Consider the following 19,017-nt stretch of genomic DNA (forward strand, 5'->3'; position numbering starts at 1 on the left):
CTAATCCTGCGACCCCAGTAAAGATTCTCCGCTCACGACCAACACCGTGTGGCGAATATGTGAACCCAGTGACGATTATCTGAACCGGTCCTGGGCCTCTCCTAGGTCGACTCAACCTTTAGTGGGTTGACCTGGTGCGGTGTGTGAATATCAGCACTAGGGGAGACAAAGGCGGCCGGGCGTGGCGCTAACCCCCCCCCGCACCGCCTCCCCAACACCTCTCGTGTTGCAGTGCCAGGCCTACTTCATAGGTGCTCGCTCACCGCACTTGCCCCCTCCACCCCACCGCACCCCCAACAGTCTGTTAAAGGCTATACGGGGGATCTTTGTCTTTGTAACTCGAAGAGACATTGCACCTCGCTCCGACACACACACGCGCGCGCGCGCTATAAACCTCAGCGTTATTGCCTGTGAGCAAATGATATGTACAACATGTGTGTGTGTGTGTGTACACGGCAGCGTGAATAAAGTAGGTACGCGCAACATTTTATTATGATGATTATTTGTGAAAAGTGAGCGAGGGGTGTGCCGTGTTGTGTGCCGCAACGAGCATCATAGACACGAGGCGGGTTGCCACCAGTCCGGATTTAGCCCGGAGAGTCCCGGTTTTAGCTGCTGTGCTTCGAGATGCGGTGCCGGTGTAGGACTTTCTTGTGATAGACCCCTGGGCGCTGACTGAGAAATCTGTCCCGGTTTTGGTCGACAGTGCTGTGGAAAAAGTGGCAACCGTAGCACTCACCCACCCACCCACCCGCGATCTCACTCACCCACTCGTTCGTTCATTTGCAGCTTTATTTACCAAGTAACTCACAAAGTTCCCCCGTATAGCCTTAACGCCCGCCCGCCTTTGTGGCGATGTATACACTTCGCTCCTCACAATACATACACATCACCGACGGACTCACTTTAATCACATGCTGCACAGTGATAATAGACCGAGCGCCGACTGAGACGTCTGTCCGGGTTTGGTCGACCGTGAAAGAAGGTGGCAGCCCTGGACGTGAGCATTGCCAGATTAGATTCGAGTCGATCCATTTTCGCACCACCCCGCCTCCACCAGTGATCACATTGTAGCTCCATCACCACGCTGCTTTACCGCGGTAATTCTACCACCATAACAATGACTATCACCATTACCTACCGCGTTCACCACCGCCACCGGCACCGCCACCGTCACAAATAACAAAGATCCCCCGTATAGCTTTAACAGACTGTAGGGGTAAATGCTGTTAGCGAGCACCTATGAAGGCCGGAACGGTACAAGAGGGGGTGGGTGGCCAGCACCACGCCCGACCGCCTTTGTCTTCCCAGTGGCGATGTTTGCACACCGCACCAGTTACTCATTTGAGGCTGAGTCGACCTAGGGGATGCCCATTACCGGTTCAGATAATCGTCACCGGTGTTGGCCGTGAGCGGGAATTGAACCCGGGTCGCCGGGTTCATAGCGCAGCGCGCTAACCGCTACACCACTGCTCCCCACAAGTAACTCCACCACCAACATCACCACCACCACCATCATCATCCCTTCCAGCACCTCCTTCACATTCTCTTTACCCACCATGTTTGTTTGTTGTAGTACAGAGTTAACCTGATAACTTGAATCTAAATTTTCTTATGGTTGTTATTGCTTGACTTGCATCCCACTGGGATTTTTGCACACAGAGTTGAATGAAATACGGTGCTTTTACTTTGGCTGTTTTTTTTTCCCCAGGATTTTTATGTTGCGTGTTAGTCACTTTAAGATGTTTCTTGTTCATGTTTTTTGTTGCGGCCGCGGTTGCACCCGAGTCAAGAGCCGCATGGCTCACAGGGTTATACCTAATAAATAAAACCGACACCTCCCTCATTTCGCCTGACCACCAGACCCACCAGAGCCGGTGCCATGGGGTCCCCGCTGCCGCCGCCGCCGCCGCTGCTGCTGCTGCTGCGCTGGCTGCCCCTGGCTGCCCTCCTGGCGGTGTCTCAGCTGCCCCCGGTGCGGTGCCTCTCGCGGGGAGAGCTGCTGTCCCACGGCTCGGCCACGGGTGACGAGGTGCTGCCCGGGGGAGATGACATCACCTCGTGGCCCGTCAACCTCGCCGTGCCCATCCCCTTCTTTGAGACGACCGTCGAAGCATTCCGGGTGAGAGAACTCATCAGGCGGAGCTGGGGGGGGGGGCAGGAAATTTTAAATATATTTGTGCCACCCCCGGCCGGCCACCCCGACACCTGCAACCCCCTAGCAGCGTGGCAAAGACATCATCAGCTCAGGGGGTTCGGCAGTGGGTCAGGTGGTGGGCGTGGGGGGGGGTCACCCAATATTTGATTTGTCTCTCACACGACAGATCGCACGTGGAGACTATTTGTATACCGCGGCTCCTCTTGCCACGCCCGGCCGCCTTTGTCTCCCAAGTGGCTCTGTTTACACACCGCACCAAGTACTCATTTGAGCCGAAACGACCTAGGGGGGAGGCTCAGGACCGGTTCAGATAATCGTCTGAACCGGTAAGTATTTTCATTTAAAAATAAATTTAAACCGCGTTGTAAATAAGTTGTTGTTAATCTTTTGACTGTTGTTGAAAGGCTATCTCGTTGTGGTTGTCAAGGCCCCCCACCCCCAACTTGTAGCTTTAGCCACCGGGGGGCGGGGGTGGAGGGAAGGCACCCCCCCCTGGCCCCCCAAGCTCGTTGCGCGCCTGTCTCACCTCCCCCCCACTACCCCCGCCCCTCCCCCCATCCCCCCTCCCCCATCCCGTCCCCTCCAACGCGGGGGGGGGGGGGGGGCTCGTGAGGGGCGAGCCTCCCCCCCGGAAATTTTCTATCAGAGAAAAATGAAACCCTCATCGGTATCGCCACGATGCTACAACTACTACTACTACGACAGAACGACTACACGGTAGCGCTCTGCTGATGAGACCCGGGAGGTGGGAACCGGTCCAGAGGTTCGCTCTCCGAAACCAAACACTGTTGGATAAAAAAAAATAAAAAAAAATATTCCCCGTGGAGCCAAGAGGCAGAGCCAATGGGTCGACACGTCTCGTGAATTACACGCGGCAGTGTGGAGACAGCAGAGGCTCTGCATGGCCCTTCACTTATTCCAGTGCTGGGCGACGACAGTCACACAAACTAAACTAAATGTTATTTTACCATTTAAGGCATCGCTGAGCCATGTAGATCTTTTTTTTCAGAAGCGACCTGGCCCATTAATGATGGCTCAACGAAAGTGGATTACAACGTGGAAATGTACAGTGACAGACAAATACTCTGAACGCGTGACGTTGTTTCTAAATGTGGAGGGGGGAAAAGCGGAGGACCCGGAGAAAAATCCACGCGACCACGGGAAGAGAGAGAGCGAGAGAGAAAGAGAGACACGCAGACTTCAAATCAACAGCAGCAGGCGTCAGGGTCGGGATCGAACCCACAGCCTCCTGTATACCAGGCGAGAAAGTTAACATCTTACCATCGCGGCGCACGTTGTTGGCAAGAGTGTAAGCGGGTGAGCCATAGAAGTACATTACAACAGTTATCTTGCCCGCACTGCCATTGTCTCGAGTGTAGCGCTATTGATTTTATTGAGCGCTGTGTTTGCGCGATGGCTGCGTGCACACTGCTGTTGGATACACAGCGAGTGAGAGATGTAGCTATGTCCAATAGCACAAAGATCCCCCGTATAGCCTTTTATAGACTGTTTGGGCAAAGTGTTGTCAGCGAGCACCTTCGAAGGCCGGTATCGCCAACGAAGGGGTGGGTGGCCAACACGACGCCCGGCCGCCTTTGTCTCCCCAGTGGCGCTGTTTACACACCGCACGGAGTAGCGCACCTAGGGGAGGCCCAGGACCGGTTCAAAATAATAGTCACGGGTATTGGCGGCTGTGAGCAGGAATCCGACTCGGGTCGCCAGGATCGGAGCACATGCATCATTCACCCCCACTCAGAAAGACATGGACACACGGAGACACGCGTACACACACCCACGTGTACACACTGACCATTCACCCACACTCAGAAAGACAGGGACACACGGAGACACGCGTACACACACCCACGTGTACACACCGACCATTCACGCACGCTCAGAAACACAGGGACACACATAGACACGCGTACACACACCCACGTGTACACACTGATCCTTCACCCACACTTAGAAAGAGAGGGACACAGAGACACGCGTACACACACCCACGTGTACACACCGACCCTTCACCCACACTCAGAAAGACAGGGACACACAGAGACACGCGTACACACACCCACGTGTACACACTGATCCTTTACCCACACTTAGAAAGAGAGGGACACAGAGACACGTGTACACACACCCATGTGTACACACTGACCCTTCACCCACACTCAGAAAGACAGGGACACACAGAGACACGCGTACACACACCCACGTGTACACACCGACCATTCACCCACACTCAGAAACACAGGGACACAGAGACACGCGTACACACACCCACGTGTACACACTGACCCTTCACCCACACTCAGAAAGAGAGGGACACAGAGACACGCGTACACACACCCACGTGTAGACACTGACCATTCACTCATACTCAGAAAGACAGGGACACGCAGAGACACGCGTGCATACACCCACGTGTACACACTGACCATTCACTCATACTCAGAAAGACAGGGACACGCAGAGACACGCGTACACACACCCACGTGTACACACCGACCATTCACTCACACTCAGAAACACAGGGACACACATAGACACGCGTACACACACCCACGTGTACACACCGACCATTCACTCACACTCAGAAAGACATGGACACACATAGACACGCGTACACACACCCACGTGTACACACTGACCCTTCACCCACACTCAGAAACACAGGGACACACAGAGACACGCGTACACACCCACGTGTACACACCGACCATTCACTCATACTCAGAAACACAGGGACACACAGAGACACGCGTACACACACCCACGTGTACACACTGACCCTTCACCCACACTCAGAAAGACAGGGATACACGGAGACACGCGTACACACACCCACGTGTACACACCGACCATTCACTCACACTCAGAAAGACATGGACACACATAGACACGCGTACACACACCCACGTGTACACACTGACCCTTCACCCACACTCAGAAACACAGGGACACACAGAGACACGCGTACACACACCCACGTGTACACACTGACCCTTCACCCACACTCAGAAAGACATGGACACACATAGACACGCGTACACACACCCACGTGTACACACCGACCCTTCACCCACACTCAGAAAGAGAGGGACACACAGAGACACGCGTACACACACCCACGTGTACACACCGACCCTTCACCCACACTCAGAAAGACATGGACACACATAGACACGCGTACACACACCCACGTGTACACACCGACCATTCACCCACACTCAGAAAGACAGGGACACACGTAGACACACGTACACACACCCACGTGTACACACCGACCATTCACTCACACTCAGAAAGACATGGACACACAGAGACACGCGTACACACACCCACGTGTACACACCGACCATTCACTCACACTCAGAAAGACATGGACACACGGAGACACACGTACACACACAGACGCAGATCCACATAGACGCGCGTACAAAAACAAAGAGACACACACCAGCCCACCCACGCGCGCACGTGCATCAGTTGAACAGCGCTGCATACCGTCTCATTGGCGTGCCAACTGTTGCATTGTAGCCCTCTTTGATCCTCTGGGATATCTCTCTGGCCAAGCTGAGCGCTTCAGGCTGGGGTAATTTTGTCGCGCGAGCCGTTTCCTCCAAATTTAGCTGCGACATTGGTTTTGCCTATATCCCTCACGTCTCTCTCCCGTCTCTCGCGTCTCTCTCTCTCTCGTGCCCTCTCTCTCTCTCTCTGGAGGTGAGCAGAATGCAAGCGGATGCTTTTGAGGCGGGGTGATGTGGGGGAGGGACATTTCAGCGCGCGCGCGAGATGCAGCCACAGCGGGCTGACGATCATCATTGCCACCGGAGGTCACCGGTTCAATTCCATTTCCTGGCGCGCCAGTTGTAAAAACTGAAAAAAAGATGTTTCTTAAAATCCACACCTACCCCCCCCCACTCATCGCCAGCCGACGTTTCTGTGAACCCAGCAGTTTGGTCCACGGCAGGGGTCAGGAAACCCCTGGGGCTCGGGAAGCCACGTGCGGCTCTTTAAAGGACTGCCGCTTCGTGACAGATTTGTATTAAGGACCACCGCCGTCTCGTATTCACCCGCGTGTGCAGTATGCGGCTCTTGAACAATTGTGGGTGCGTTTGTTTTTTGAAGATAGATGTGTATACCGAATTCGACCAAAATGGCTCTCGTTGTTATTTTATTGGTTGCCGACCGCCTGGAATAGCACGGAAAAGCACCAGAACTTGTCTAGTATAACCCTAGCACTAGACTAGACTAACCCTAGCACTCGTCTAGTCTAACCCTAGCACTAGACTAGTCTAACCCTAGAACTAGACTAGACTAACCCTAGCACTAGACTAGTCTAACCCTAGCACTAGACTAGACTAACCCTAGCACTAGACTAGTTTAACCCTAGCACTAGTAAAGACTAACCCTAGCCTAGGACTAGACTAGTCTAACCCTAGCACTAGACTAGTCTAACCCTAGCACTAGACTAGTCTAACCCTAGCACTAGTAAAGACTAACCCTGGCACTAGACTAGTCTAACCCTAGCACTAGTAAAGACTAACCCTAGCACTAGACTAGTCTAACCCTAGCACTAGTAAAGACTAACCCTAGCACTAGACTAGTCTAACCCTAGCACTAGACTAGACTAACCCTAGCACTAGACTAGACTAACCCTAGCACTAGACTAGTCAATCCCTAGCACTAGTAAAGACTAACCCTAGCCTAGCACGAGACTAGTCTAACCCTAACACTAGAATAGACTAACCCTAGCACTAGTAAAGACTAACCCTAGCACTAGACTAGTCTAACCCTAGCCTAGCACTAGACTAGTCTAACCCTAGCCTAGCACTAGACTAGTCTAACCCTAGCACTAGACTAGTCTAACCCTAGCCTAGCACTAGACTAGTCTAACCCTAGCACTAGACTAGTCTAACCCTAGCACTAGACTAGTCTAACCCTAGCCTAGCACTAGACTAGTCTAACCCTAGCACTAGTAAAGACTAACCGTAGCCTAGCACTAGACTAGTCTAACCCTAGCACTCATCTAGTCTAACCCTAGCACTAGACTATTCTAACCCTAGCACTAGACTAGTCTAACCCTAGCACTAGACTAGTCTAACCCTAGCACTAGACTAGTCTAACCCTAGCACTAGACTAGTCTAACCCTAGCACTAGACTAGTCTAACCCTAGCCTAGCACTAGTCTAATGCTAGCCTAGCACTAGACTAGTCTAACCCTATCACTAGACTAGTCTAACCATAGCCTATCACTAGACTAGTCTAACCCTAGCACTAGACTAGTCTAACACTAGCACTAGACTAGTCTAACCCTAGCACTAGACTAGTCTAATCCTAGCCTAGCACTAGACTAGTCTAACCCTAGCACTAGACTAGTCTAACCCTAGCACTAGACTAGTCTAACCCTAGCACTAGACTAGTCTAACACTAGCACTAGACTAGTCTAACCCTAGCCTAGCACTAGACTAGTCTAACACTAGCACTAGACTAGTCTAACCTTAGCACTAGACTAGTCTAACCCTAGTACTAGACTAGTCTAACCCTAGCACTAGACTAGTCTAACCCTAGCACTATACTAGTCTAACCCTAACCTAGCACTAGACTAGTCTAACCCTAGCCAATCACTAGACTAGTCTAACCTTAGCACTAGATTAGTCTAACCCTAGCCTAGCACTAGACTAGTCTAACCCTAGCCAATCACTAGACTAGTCTAACCCTAGCACTAGACTAGTCTAACCCTAGCACTCGTCTAGTCTAACTCCAGCCTAGTCTAACCTCAGCCTAGCCTAACCCTAGCCTTAACCTAACACCTGCCCTAGCCATAACCATAGTCTAACCCTAGACCCAGGGGGTCGGCAACCGAATGAATTAACAAGAAGAGACAAGAACAGTTTTCGAATTCGGTCAAAAAAAAACCACCCGCTCAATATTGCAAGGGTCCCACTGCGTGGCGAACACGAGACGGTGGGGGCTCCTTCATGAAAAACGTCACGAAGCAGTTCCTTGAAGAGGCGCGGATCGCTGGCCGCTTTAACTCGCCCGAGTCGAGTTGGCAGCAGCGGAATTCGCTGCGCAGTGAGTGGGGTGGGGGCCTGGGTAGGGGGTAGGGGGGGTCCAGCGGAGCGCTCCTCCCCAGAGTCTCCATCCCCGCCGCGTGATCCCCACGACCTCGTTATCCCGCGATGGATCCCACCCCCTTCCACACAACCCCGCCCCGCTCGCGTCGCCCTCAATCATCGCGGGGTCGCGAGTGCGGGTTGCCCGAGTTAATCGTGCGGGCGATTGTGATTGGTCTCCCCGCGGAGAAGGCGGCGCTAGAGCGGGGGGCTAAGCGAGCTCTCTGCCCTCCCGCCAAAGACAAAGATCCCCCGTGTAGCCTGTAACAGACTGTTAGGGCAAGTGCTGTTAGAGGGTAGCACCGACGGAGGCCGGCACGGAGCACGAGGGGGTTGCGTCGCCGGCACCACGGCCGGCCGCCTTTGTTTCCCCCAGTGGCGATGTTTACACATCGGAGTAATTTGAGGCCGAGTCGACCTAGGGGGAGGACCAAGACCGGGTTCAGACAATCGCCGCTGGTGTTGAACCGTGAGCGGGAATCGAACTCGGGTCGCTGGGGGTTGTAGCGCAGCGCGACGAACCCCTCCACACCACCGCTCGCCCACACGCATCTCCGATGAGCGCGGTTGGCTACGTACCGTACGGTGCGAAAGAAGTTCGACACACAGTGCAAAGAGACGAAGACAAAGATCCCCCGTATAACCTTGAACAGACTGTAGGGGCAAGTGCTGTTAGCGAGCGCCTATGAAGGCCGGAACGGTACACGAGGTCGGTGGGTGGCCAGAACCACGCCCGACCGCCTTTGTCTCCCTAGTGGCGATGTTTACACACCGCACCAGGTACTAATTTGAGGCTGAGTCGACTTAGCGGAGGCCCAGGACCGGTTGAGATCATTGTCACCGGTGTTGGCCGTGAGCGGGAATCAAATCCGGCCCGCCGGGTTCGTAGCGCAGCGTAGCGCTAAGCGCTCGCTACCCCTGCCACACACACCCAAGTCCCTCGCACAGGCTGACCCACACGCTGCCCCCCCTCCCCACCCCTCCAAAAAAACACAACCACCCAACCCCCCCCCCCCCCCCCACGGGCCCCATCACGCTCGTTTTAACTCGACGCAATTAGCGAACAGATCAATGTGTTGATTATTGCGCACGCGACCGATCGAGCGTGCGTTCGATGCCGCCCGCCCGACCCGCGCACCAATCCCGCACGCGACGCCGGTTTGATTGTCCCCCACCCCACCCCCGTTTGGCGCAGCGGTTGACGGCAACAACAATAACAACAACACGTGCCACCCAGTGTGGTGTGCGGGTTGGGACACCTTGCCCCCCCCCCACCTCCCCCCCCTCCGTTAATTATTAAGGACGCGCCCGTCTCGTATTCACCAAATGCATTTTGCCGCTCTTGAAATATCGAGTTTTCTCTTTTTTTGTTTGTTAATTGACCGAATTTCGAGACGACAACATAGCTCAATCTATGTTGTCGTAGATTGAGCTATGTTGACCAGTGGCGCCTCCGATTTAGCACGGTTGGCTACGTACGGCGCGAAAGAAATTCAACATACACACATACCAATTGCGCTCGTTGGTTAGTCTGTGTTAAAGAAGAGGCCCCCCCTCCGTTCGTCTAGAGCAGTGGCTCTCCTTAACCTGGGGTGCGCGCATCCCCTGGGGGTGCGAGATGCCCCTTCCGGGTGTGCGAGACGTGGTCAGATTTGTTTTTCCAAGGTAATACATCGAAAACACAAATTAATCGCGGGCACGTAGGCAATTACTTTGTTTCATCAAACCCGCTGTAATTTTTAACATTATAGAAATAAAAAAACAAATTACTATTGAGAACCAAAGCTTGCAGCACAGGTTAAGAACCACTGGTTTTGAGGGAGTGCTTTGGCCAACAATATCTGGCAACCCAGAAGCATTTTCTACTTTCAATCCTCACTGGTGATGAGAACCAGAATGTCAAACTCACCCCCCCCATCGTTTTGCTTGCGTCAACACGCGATGCTGGATCACACTGGGGGGGGGGGGGGGGCTGCATGCCAACAGGCGATGGTCTAAAATATATCCCGAGTATATTTACGCGTGCAGCATGATGACACTGAATGGAGCGTTCTGCCCATATATGCCCAGTCGACTGGCTGGTTCGGGTTTAGAGGCTTAACACTCGTGGCTTTGGTTGGGTTAGGGCTTAGTGTTGGTTACGTGGCTGGTTGGGTTCGAGATTAGCGTTTGCATGACTGGATCACTCAACCACTCACCCCTCCACCTCCCTCGCAATCCGCTAACCCAACACCTCATTACAAAGTTTCGCATTTTTAATTTATGACCACTTGTCATTACACTACCACCACCAAAGACAAAGACCCCCCCCCCCCCGCGTATAGCCTTAACAGACTGCAGGGGCAAGCGTTGTTAGGGAGCACCTATTACGGCACACGAGGGGATGGGTGGCCAGCACCACGCCCGACCACCTTTGTTCTCCCCCAGTGGCGATGTTTACACATCGGACTAATTTGAGGCCGAGTCGACCTAGGGAAGGCCCAGGACCGGGTTCAGACAATCCCCGCTGGTGTTGACTCGAACTCGGCTCGCGCTAACCACTACACTACCGCTCCCCACACGACCACCACCAGCAGCAGCAGACTTTGAGGGTGCAGGCGATGCAACTGCCCACGAGATGGCCAAAATGTGGAGGGGCAGTGGTAGGGTGGGTGGGGGGGGGACATTGGGGGGGGGGCATTAGGCAGTGACACCCCTCCCCGCCCCCCTTACTTTTTCCTCGTCCCAAATTAAATTCCTTGCACCGGGAGACCCCCCCCCGACCACCCCCCCCCTCCTCCTCCTCCTCCAAAACGCCGCAATCGGAAACGCGACCGCCAACTCCTCCCCGACGTCGCGCCCGGCGTGCCGCCCGCCTGCCCACCAATTTCACGAGGGGCCATTCAGGCGACGCCTTCCAAAGAGGGCATCCCGGCCTCTGAGACGGGCGGCGGTGGTTCATTGGCGGCATCGAAGGGCGTGCGACGATCGCGGACGCTCGGATTAAACCCCGCGTCCATTACTCAGTCCTCCTCCGCCAGACGCCACAACACCAAAGGCAAAGATCACCTGTGTAGCCTTTAGACGGACTCGCGCGGCGGGGGGGGGGGCAAGTGCTGTTGGCGAGCGGCGCCGAGGCGAAGGGGGGCACGGCACGCGTCGACACGGTGACGTTTCGGGTAATGACGCTTCTTCATAACACTTTTTTACGTGTTATGAAGGAAGGGCCATTGCCCGAAACTTCGCCTATTTTTTACATGCTTTCCATTTCAATACAAAGACAAATAGCCCCCCCGGATAGCCTTTTAACAGACTGCTGGGGCAAGTGCTGTTAGCGGCACGGCACACAAGGGGGTGGCGTGGCCAAGCACCACGCCCGGCCGCCTTTGTCTCCCCTAAAGGGGATGTTTTACACCCCGCATCAGGTACTATCTTGAGGCTGAGCCGACCTCCCAATGAGTGGCTGGTGCGGTGTATAAGACATCGCTGCTGGGGAGACAAAGGCGGCCGGGCGTGGTGCTGGCCACCCATCCTCTCGTGTGCCGTTCCGGCCTCCATAGGTGCTCGCAAACAGCACTTGCCCCAACAGTCTGTTTAAAGGCTATCCGGGAGAATCTTTGTTATAAAAAAGGAAAATATTAAATAGGCGACGTTTTGGGGAATGGCACTTCCTTCATAACGCATTAAAACAAGTGTTACGAAGAAGCGTCATTGCCTGAAACGTCGCCCTTTTAAAATACAGTAATAATTCAGTAATAACATTACAGTATATTATATATACAGCTTATCTATATTCTAGATTTGAAGCTTTCGTGTCCACGAGGCAATTCAGATTTACAAACACAGACACAATTTCAACCAAGAGGATGATTTCAAATTAAGCAATCACTGAAAAGATGTTCTAAATCATACCAAACATTAAACTAATTTTCAATGGTACAGTATCTTTTTTTCAAGTAGTGGAATCTCAAACTTTCACAGCTGCTTATTTTCCCTTCACACCAACATTATGTAAACTCCCCTCCCCACCCTTCGCCGGGCTGAACATGTGCCCTCTACGTGCATCATGCTAATCCCCCAATTACATGCTACATTTTATGCTAACTCTTTTGTCAAGGCGCTTTGTTTCCTCCCACACAGCTTGAAGGACGCGGTCTGGGCTTGGCTGTGTTCACTCCAGCGCTGTCCTCTGGACAGTGCGGTCCCTTCACCTGATGAAGGCCACTTGTGTTGTGGCCGAAACGTCGTGATTTTTTGTTATTTTATTTTTTACCTACATGACTTTACCGAATAAAACCAAAGAGTATAGTTTATATATATCTTGATTTGAAGCTTTCGTGACTGCAGGAATCCATACTATTTGGGTCTACGTAGGTAGAAAAATTAAATAAAACAATTCAAGACGTTTCGATTGCAACACAAGCGACCTTCATCAGGTGGGAAGAACCACAGCAAGGAAAAAATTGCTGAAGTGGGCGAGAGAGCTGCTACGGCAGCTCTCTCGCCCACTTCAGAAAATTGTTTGAAGGTTGCTTGTGTTGCAATCGAAACGTCGTGATTTGTTTTATTTTATTTTTAACTACGTGACTTTACCGAGATAATCAAAGAGTATAGTTTATATATAGTGTATTGTTTTGTTTTCCCTTCAGGGCCACGGTGTAATTGACGAACTTGCAGAATAGCGGTAATTTGTGGAGGGTATGCAACGTCGCGGTGCGTTATAGCAGCAACAAAATCCCAATAATAGTTTACAAACAGATTATCCTGTTGCATTATTTAACCGTAGTGAAGTTCTGATTTGTTTGCGACGCATTAAATCCGAGCCCAATTTGTACGCAAATCGTTATTGATGGCAACTTTCGTGGATAAAATGTCTCACACCTGCCCACATCGCTTAACCCACATAGCGTGCACACACACACACAATACAAATATCCCCCGTATAGCCTTTAGCAGACTGTTGGGGCAAGTGTTGTTCGCGAGCACCGATGAAGGCCGGAACGGCACACGAGGGGGTGGGTGGCCAGCACCAAGACCGACCGCCTTTGTCTCCCCAGTGGCGATGTTTACCACATCGGACTAAAATTGTCTACCCAGTGGCGACGTTCACACATCGGACTAATTTGTCAGAGGGGCATGGAGTGGCCAGCACCACGCCCGCCCGGCCGTATTTGTCTCCCCAATGCTAACCTAAGGACAGGGCCTGGCTCAGTCGTCACAGAAGTTGGGCCGCGAGCGGGAATCGAACTCAGGTCCGCCGGGTTCGCAGTGCAGGTGCGCTGGTCACTTGCGCGACCGCTCCCTCGCACGACGTCAACCGCCACTCGTCGCTACGTGCCGGTTGACGTCGCCACGGCGCTCGTGCCAGGCTAGGTGCTCTTCGAAACCGCACACACACACACATACGCACGCGCGCTCGCGCGCTCACCCATAATCGGATGGAACTAATAACGGAATGGAAATCCGCGGAGGTGTTAAACACAAAGAGTTATTAATATTATTATTTTGTAGGAAGGCATAATGTGAAAATGTGATTCTTAGTTTGCAATGGATGGCAACGATCGCTCGTGAGAAGAAACCAAACCGAGGCGCTCGCTGCACCTCGATGGGCGCTGGGTCAGCGCTCGCGTGACATTCACGACCCCGAGGTCACGAATCTCGATTGAGGCTGGAGAAACCCGATGAGCCGCGAAGCTCTTTTTGACGATCTCGCGCGACGTCCCACGAGTGTTCACAGAACCTGCCGTCCACCCAACCGCCGTGGCCAGAGCCGTCGACCGACGATCAGAGTCCACCTGGAACATCGCGCACCTCCGTACGCTTAGCAGTTGTTGAGGCTCGATGATCGTGCATTGCAAGGTGCTATGGGCTGTCCCCCGGGGCTAGGCTGTGGGCAGCGAAGGGGCAGGGCAGAAGCACTTCACTCCCTACTTTACTTCTATGCCCCCACCTCTGTGCTCCCCTCCACGCACTGACCAGCGTGGTCGAAGCATGAGTGAACGAATGGACCAAGGGAATGAATGAGCGCCCGATCAGTTGGATGGACCAAAGAAATGGAAAAAAATAGACTGCCGAATGAATGACCGAATGATCGAATGACTCTATCTGCAACTGAGTGAATGATTGGCTGACCAAACGAATGTCGGAATAACAGATCAGCTAAACGGCCAAACAAACGACGTAATTGTCGAGCGAATAGCCCTGTCCCCCACCCCCCCTCACCCCCCCTCACCCCAAAGACAAAGGTCACTCATATAGCCATAACAGAAAGTTGAGGCAAGTGCTGTTAGCGATCACCTATGAAGGCCAGCACGGCACACGAGGGAGGTGGGTGGCCAACACCACGCCCGGCCGCCTTTGTCTCCCTAGTGGCGATGTTTACTACACACCGCACCAAGTAGTCGTGCGAGGCTGAGTCTACCTAGGGGAGGCCCAGAACTAGTTCAGATAATGATCACTGGTGTTGGTGGCTTTGAGCGGGATTCGAGCTCGGGTCGACGGGTTCAGAGGGCATCTCGATTGAAAGCGATATTTTTTAGAACTGCTATTTGTGTTTAGTTGTTGGCCCTTTCAGCTGCAGCTACGATTGGCGCCGTTGGCTACGTACGGTGCGAAAGAAGTTCGACCGAATATTCATCATACGTCCCACCCCCCTCCCCTCCCGCTACCCCCCTTTACCCCTCCCTTACCCTCCCTGCCCCCCACCACCCCCCTTCCCCCCCCCGGACCGGCAGGTGAGCGTGAACGGCTTCGTGACCCCGCACGACGTGCCGGAGGAGGGCTCCTACGTGGACGGACCGCTGCCCACGAAGTTCGGGGTCATCGCCCCCTTCCTCGCCGACCTCGAGACCGAAGAGCTGAACGGGGGGCCGCCAGGCCACGCCGGGGGGAACGTCTTCTTCCGCGCGCTGGACGGGAGGAGCCGAGGAGATGACGACGATGCCGCCGGTGCCGACCGCGCCGTCCTCGATGCCGCGGCCGCCCACGTCCGCCGGGCGTTTCCGGCGGCCGGAAATTTCGCTCCGATCGCCGGATTCCTGGCCACGTGGGACCGGGTAGCGGTGCACGCCAACCCCGGGCAGGTGGGTGCCGGCGGTTCCGCGGGAGAGGGGCAGCACAAATCGCCACGTCACAAACAACCTCCACGTCACAAACAACCTCCACGTCACAAACAACCTCCACGTCACAAACAACCTCCACGTCACAAACAACCTCCACGTCACAAACAACCTCCACGTCACAAACAACCTCCACGTCACAAACAACCTCCACCCCCCCCCCCCCCCCCCCGGGCTGCGTATCCCGTGTCTCGGCTCAGCCCGTCCAAACTCGGCCGATCTATCGGTGCCGACAGTGCACATTCTTCTCTCTCTCTCCCTCCCCACCGCTCTCTCTTCTCTCTCTCACTCTGTCGTCTCTCTGACGAACGCTCGGTTCCATCAGAGATGCTTCGAGCCCCCCTCCCACCGCCCCCGCCCCCCCCCTCCAGCGTTCTCCTTCCCCGCTTGACGCGCCCTTTCCGCGGTGTTGATTAGGGCGCGTCGATACCGGCACCGGTCAGAGCCGGGCGACGTCGACGCTGCGGCTACCCCTGCCGCAGTTAGAGCCGCAGCAGCAGCCGCAGCAGCAGCAGCAGCAGCAGCCGCAGCAGCAGCAGCAGCCGCAGCAGCAGCCGCAGCAGCAGCAGCAGCAGCCGCAGCAGCAGCAGCAGCAGCACTCTCGCTCTCTCTCTTTCCCCGGCACCCACGGCCAAATGAAATGTCACTTTGTCTTTGCCGACGGGAAACGGCGTTAATAAGCCCCCCTCCCCTCCCCGCGCCCTTGCCTCTTCTCCCTGCTCCCCCCAGCACCGCCCGGCTGCCCCCTCCACCCTCCAGCCCCCCACCCCTACCCCCCACGCCTACCCCCACCCCGTGACCCAGCGTCTGTCGGTCACGGGCCGCTTGGCGGCCAATACCAACGCCAACATATGGATTCGAATCCGGGTCCGTTAAGTTGATGGCCTCTCGCCCAGCGTGCGCACAGCCACCGGCGTAGTGAGTGGACGGGTCTCAGTCTGGTCAGGAAGTGGCCGGATGGGGTCAAGGGGTCAGCGGGTCACTGAGCCGGCACAGTCGAGGGTCGCGGGTTCGTGAAATCCGGGTTGTGTGGTTTTGGTCCGGTCACGAAATGACTCGCATAGAAACCCGTCGGCTTACATTGACTGCGCTGTAGTAAGGTGGAGTCAGTTGGTCACGAAAATTTGTCGAATCACTGCAGAAGGGGATGGCGGCCTCTGTCTTTGTCTCCTTAGTTGAGGGTGAGTTGAGAAGGGGGGGGGGGGAATCGTTACACGTCTGGTACAAAAACACATCCCCGCCATGGGAATGTGGAATTTCCACCACTGACTTGACGACCACGCAGAGACGTTTTTTTTCGCCCCCTACTCTTTAAAAGGCAATCAACGCGTGTGTAACGACAACGGGCGCTGCCAATCGATGCCTTCCCATTGGCTAATTCTCACGGCCGACAGCACGTGCGCTCCATGGATTCCTCGTGCCTCCTGGCGCCCGTCACCAATCCATAGCCATGACAGCGTCGTCTGTCGGGCAGCCCGTGGAGGGGAGGGGAATGGGGGTGGACGGAGGGCAACGCCAACCCTGGACCGGCTGGCACCATCATAAGCGCGGTTCGTTACCCCTGCGAAATCCTTAAAATCCGCGACGCGCGCGTCCGATTGTTCCGTTAAACTCCCTTTCCCGTTCCGACGACGTACGTGTGCACGTCGTCGTCGGTTCTTCTTCCGGTTCCGCTCCCGGTGGAATTCGTATGGAGAGGCGGAGAGGCGGAGAGGGGGAGAGGGGAGCGTGCGGATTGGAGAAGGCACGCCCGGTTGAACGACGGAATTGAAACGGGGCTCGGGCAGGGCTTATCGTTCGGTGGAAGGGGATGACGGCCGGCCGATGGTCGAGACTCACAACGGAGTGAAGGCCAAGGGACGGGACGCGTCCGAGGGGACGTCCGCCGATGAGAGATGGGGCATGTGCAGGTCGCTGGATGGATTGTCGCACCGCAGGATCGTGAGAGGTGGCGGCGGCAGCTTGGGAAGGCTCTCATCCAGCAGTGGATTGACCATGGCTGATGACGATGCTGTCGCTAATCAGGATGGTGACGACGCTGCTGCAGATGCTGCTGCTGCTGAGGATTTCGGTGCTGGGTGGGACGCTGACCAAGAATTTAACTCATGCGTTTCTGATTCTGCAGTTGAGCGTCTCTGTCCAAAGGGAGGATGCGGCTGGGGTGGTAGAGGGGAGAGGGAGGGACGGAGGTGGGGGGGGGGAGAGAAATGTGGGGGGCGGGGGGGGGGTTGCTGAGGAATGGATGTGGAGTGATTTCGTTAGATTCGGAGACAAATATAAGGATCGTGTTGGAGTGACTCCGTCGGACACGGGAGGGGGGGGGGGGGGGGGGATTGGGTGAAAGAGAGAGAGAAGCGCAGTGGACGAGATTAGGAAGCCAGCCAAGGGCTAGGTGATGGCTTCAGGGCGATGATAATGACGATGATGGAAATATTTGTTTAATTCAGCCAAATGCTGTTGCGCGCAACTTCCCACGGTCAAAACACCCGATACATTTACGATGAATAAATAAATGCTCTTTGAGTGCACGGTCAGCGCGCGCTGCACTTAGCCACAGCGCCACTTTAAAGCCTCCTCCTCCTCCAGCACGTGCAGGGCCACCAGTCCGCACGGCTCGCCCTTGACGCACTCCCCAAGTGCGTGGTGTGGTCTCCTAGCCAGGCTCCATCGATGTTCCGAAGCAGCAAACACGCGCGCGCGCGTGCAGCGCACGCACACTCCCCGCTCACGCCCGAAGCGGTTTAACTGCACCCATCGGCGCCGTGGGAGGTCGGAACGATGGCAGTGATGGTGGAGATGATGACGCCGCTAGCTGTCATAATAACGCTGATGATGGCGACGACGACGACTATGACGACTATGATGACGGTGACATGAACGGTGATCGCAATGGCAATGATCACGATAACGACGATAAAATATACGGTGACCACAGTGATGACGACGACGATGTGACGACGATCTTACGACAATGATGACGACGATATGACGTCGATATGACGACGATGACGATGACATGACGACGATGTGACGACGATATGATGACGACGACGATCTGACGACAATCATGACGACGATATGACGTCGATATGACGACGATGACGATGACATGACGACAATGATGACGACGATATGAGGACGATGACGACGTCGATGTGACGACGATGAAATTAATTCCAATGACGACGACGATTAAGAAGGACGCCGATCGTGACGTTGATCACAATTCGCTCCCACGCCGACCCCAGGCCAGAGACCTGCTCGCCACTTCATAGCTCATCGGATTCCTCCTCCTCGAGCATAAATAAAGATTCTGATTCTGCAGGCTTTGTAGCCCCGCTGTGGAACATATTCGCGCTGTGTAGCCCACACATCCACCACCGATCCTCCCCCCCCATCACCCCTACCACCACCACCACCACCACGTGCTGAGAGACATCAAATAAAGATTCTGATTCTGCAGGCTTTGTAGCCCCGCTGTGGAACCTATTCGCGCTGTGTAGCCCACACATCCACCACCGATCCTCCCCCCCCATCACCCCTACCACCACCACCAACACCACGTGCTGAGAGACATCCTAGGAGAAGGAACAGGAACCGCTCACGCGCTGTAGGATTCCCGCCCAGCGTTGCCCCGT

The 19,017-nt window shown here is 54.7% G+C and overlaps 1 protein-coding gene and 2 long non-coding RNA genes across 3 annotated transcripts in view; 2 read left to right on the top strand and 1 right to left on the bottom strand.

Moving 5' to 3' along the window:
- The window catches only part of LOC142929339 (uncharacterized), a 335,621-nt gene that overhangs the window by 111,881 nt on the left and 204,723 nt on the right, over positions 1 to 19,017 (top strand). The window lies entirely within an intron of this gene.
- Positions 1 to 19,017, top strand: part of LOC116947060 (nidogen-1-like) — a 128,542-nt gene that overhangs the window by 846 nt on the left and 108,679 nt on the right. Inside the window, exons 2-3 of the mRNA XM_032962448.2 lie at positions 1,864 to 2,122; positions 14,996 to 15,343. Coding sequence (XP_032818339.2) covers positions 1,883 to 2,122; positions 14,996 to 15,343 — 588 coding nt within the window. The 5' untranslated portion in view covers positions 1,864 to 1,882. The remainder of the gene's footprint in view (positions 1 to 1,863; positions 2,123 to 14,995; positions 15,344 to 19,017) is intronic.
- Positions 779 to 5,867, bottom strand: LOC142929337 (uncharacterized). The gene is made up of 2 exons (XR_012945619.1): positions 5,669 to 5,867; positions 779 to 2,145 (listed from the first exon to the last, which is right to left on the bottom strand). It is a non-coding gene; the product is annotated as an uncharacterized LOC142929337 (long non-coding RNA).

Source organism: Petromyzon marinus, chromosome 29 (genome assembly GCF_048934315.1).
Source record: "Petromyzon marinus isolate PM22_M1 ecotype Great Lakes invasive population chromosome 29, UKy_Petmar_22M1.pri1.0, whole genome shotgun sequence".
In the NCBI taxonomy this organism is placed as follows: Eukaryota; Metazoa; Chordata; class Hyperoartia; order Petromyzontiformes; family Petromyzontidae; genus Petromyzon; species Petromyzon marinus.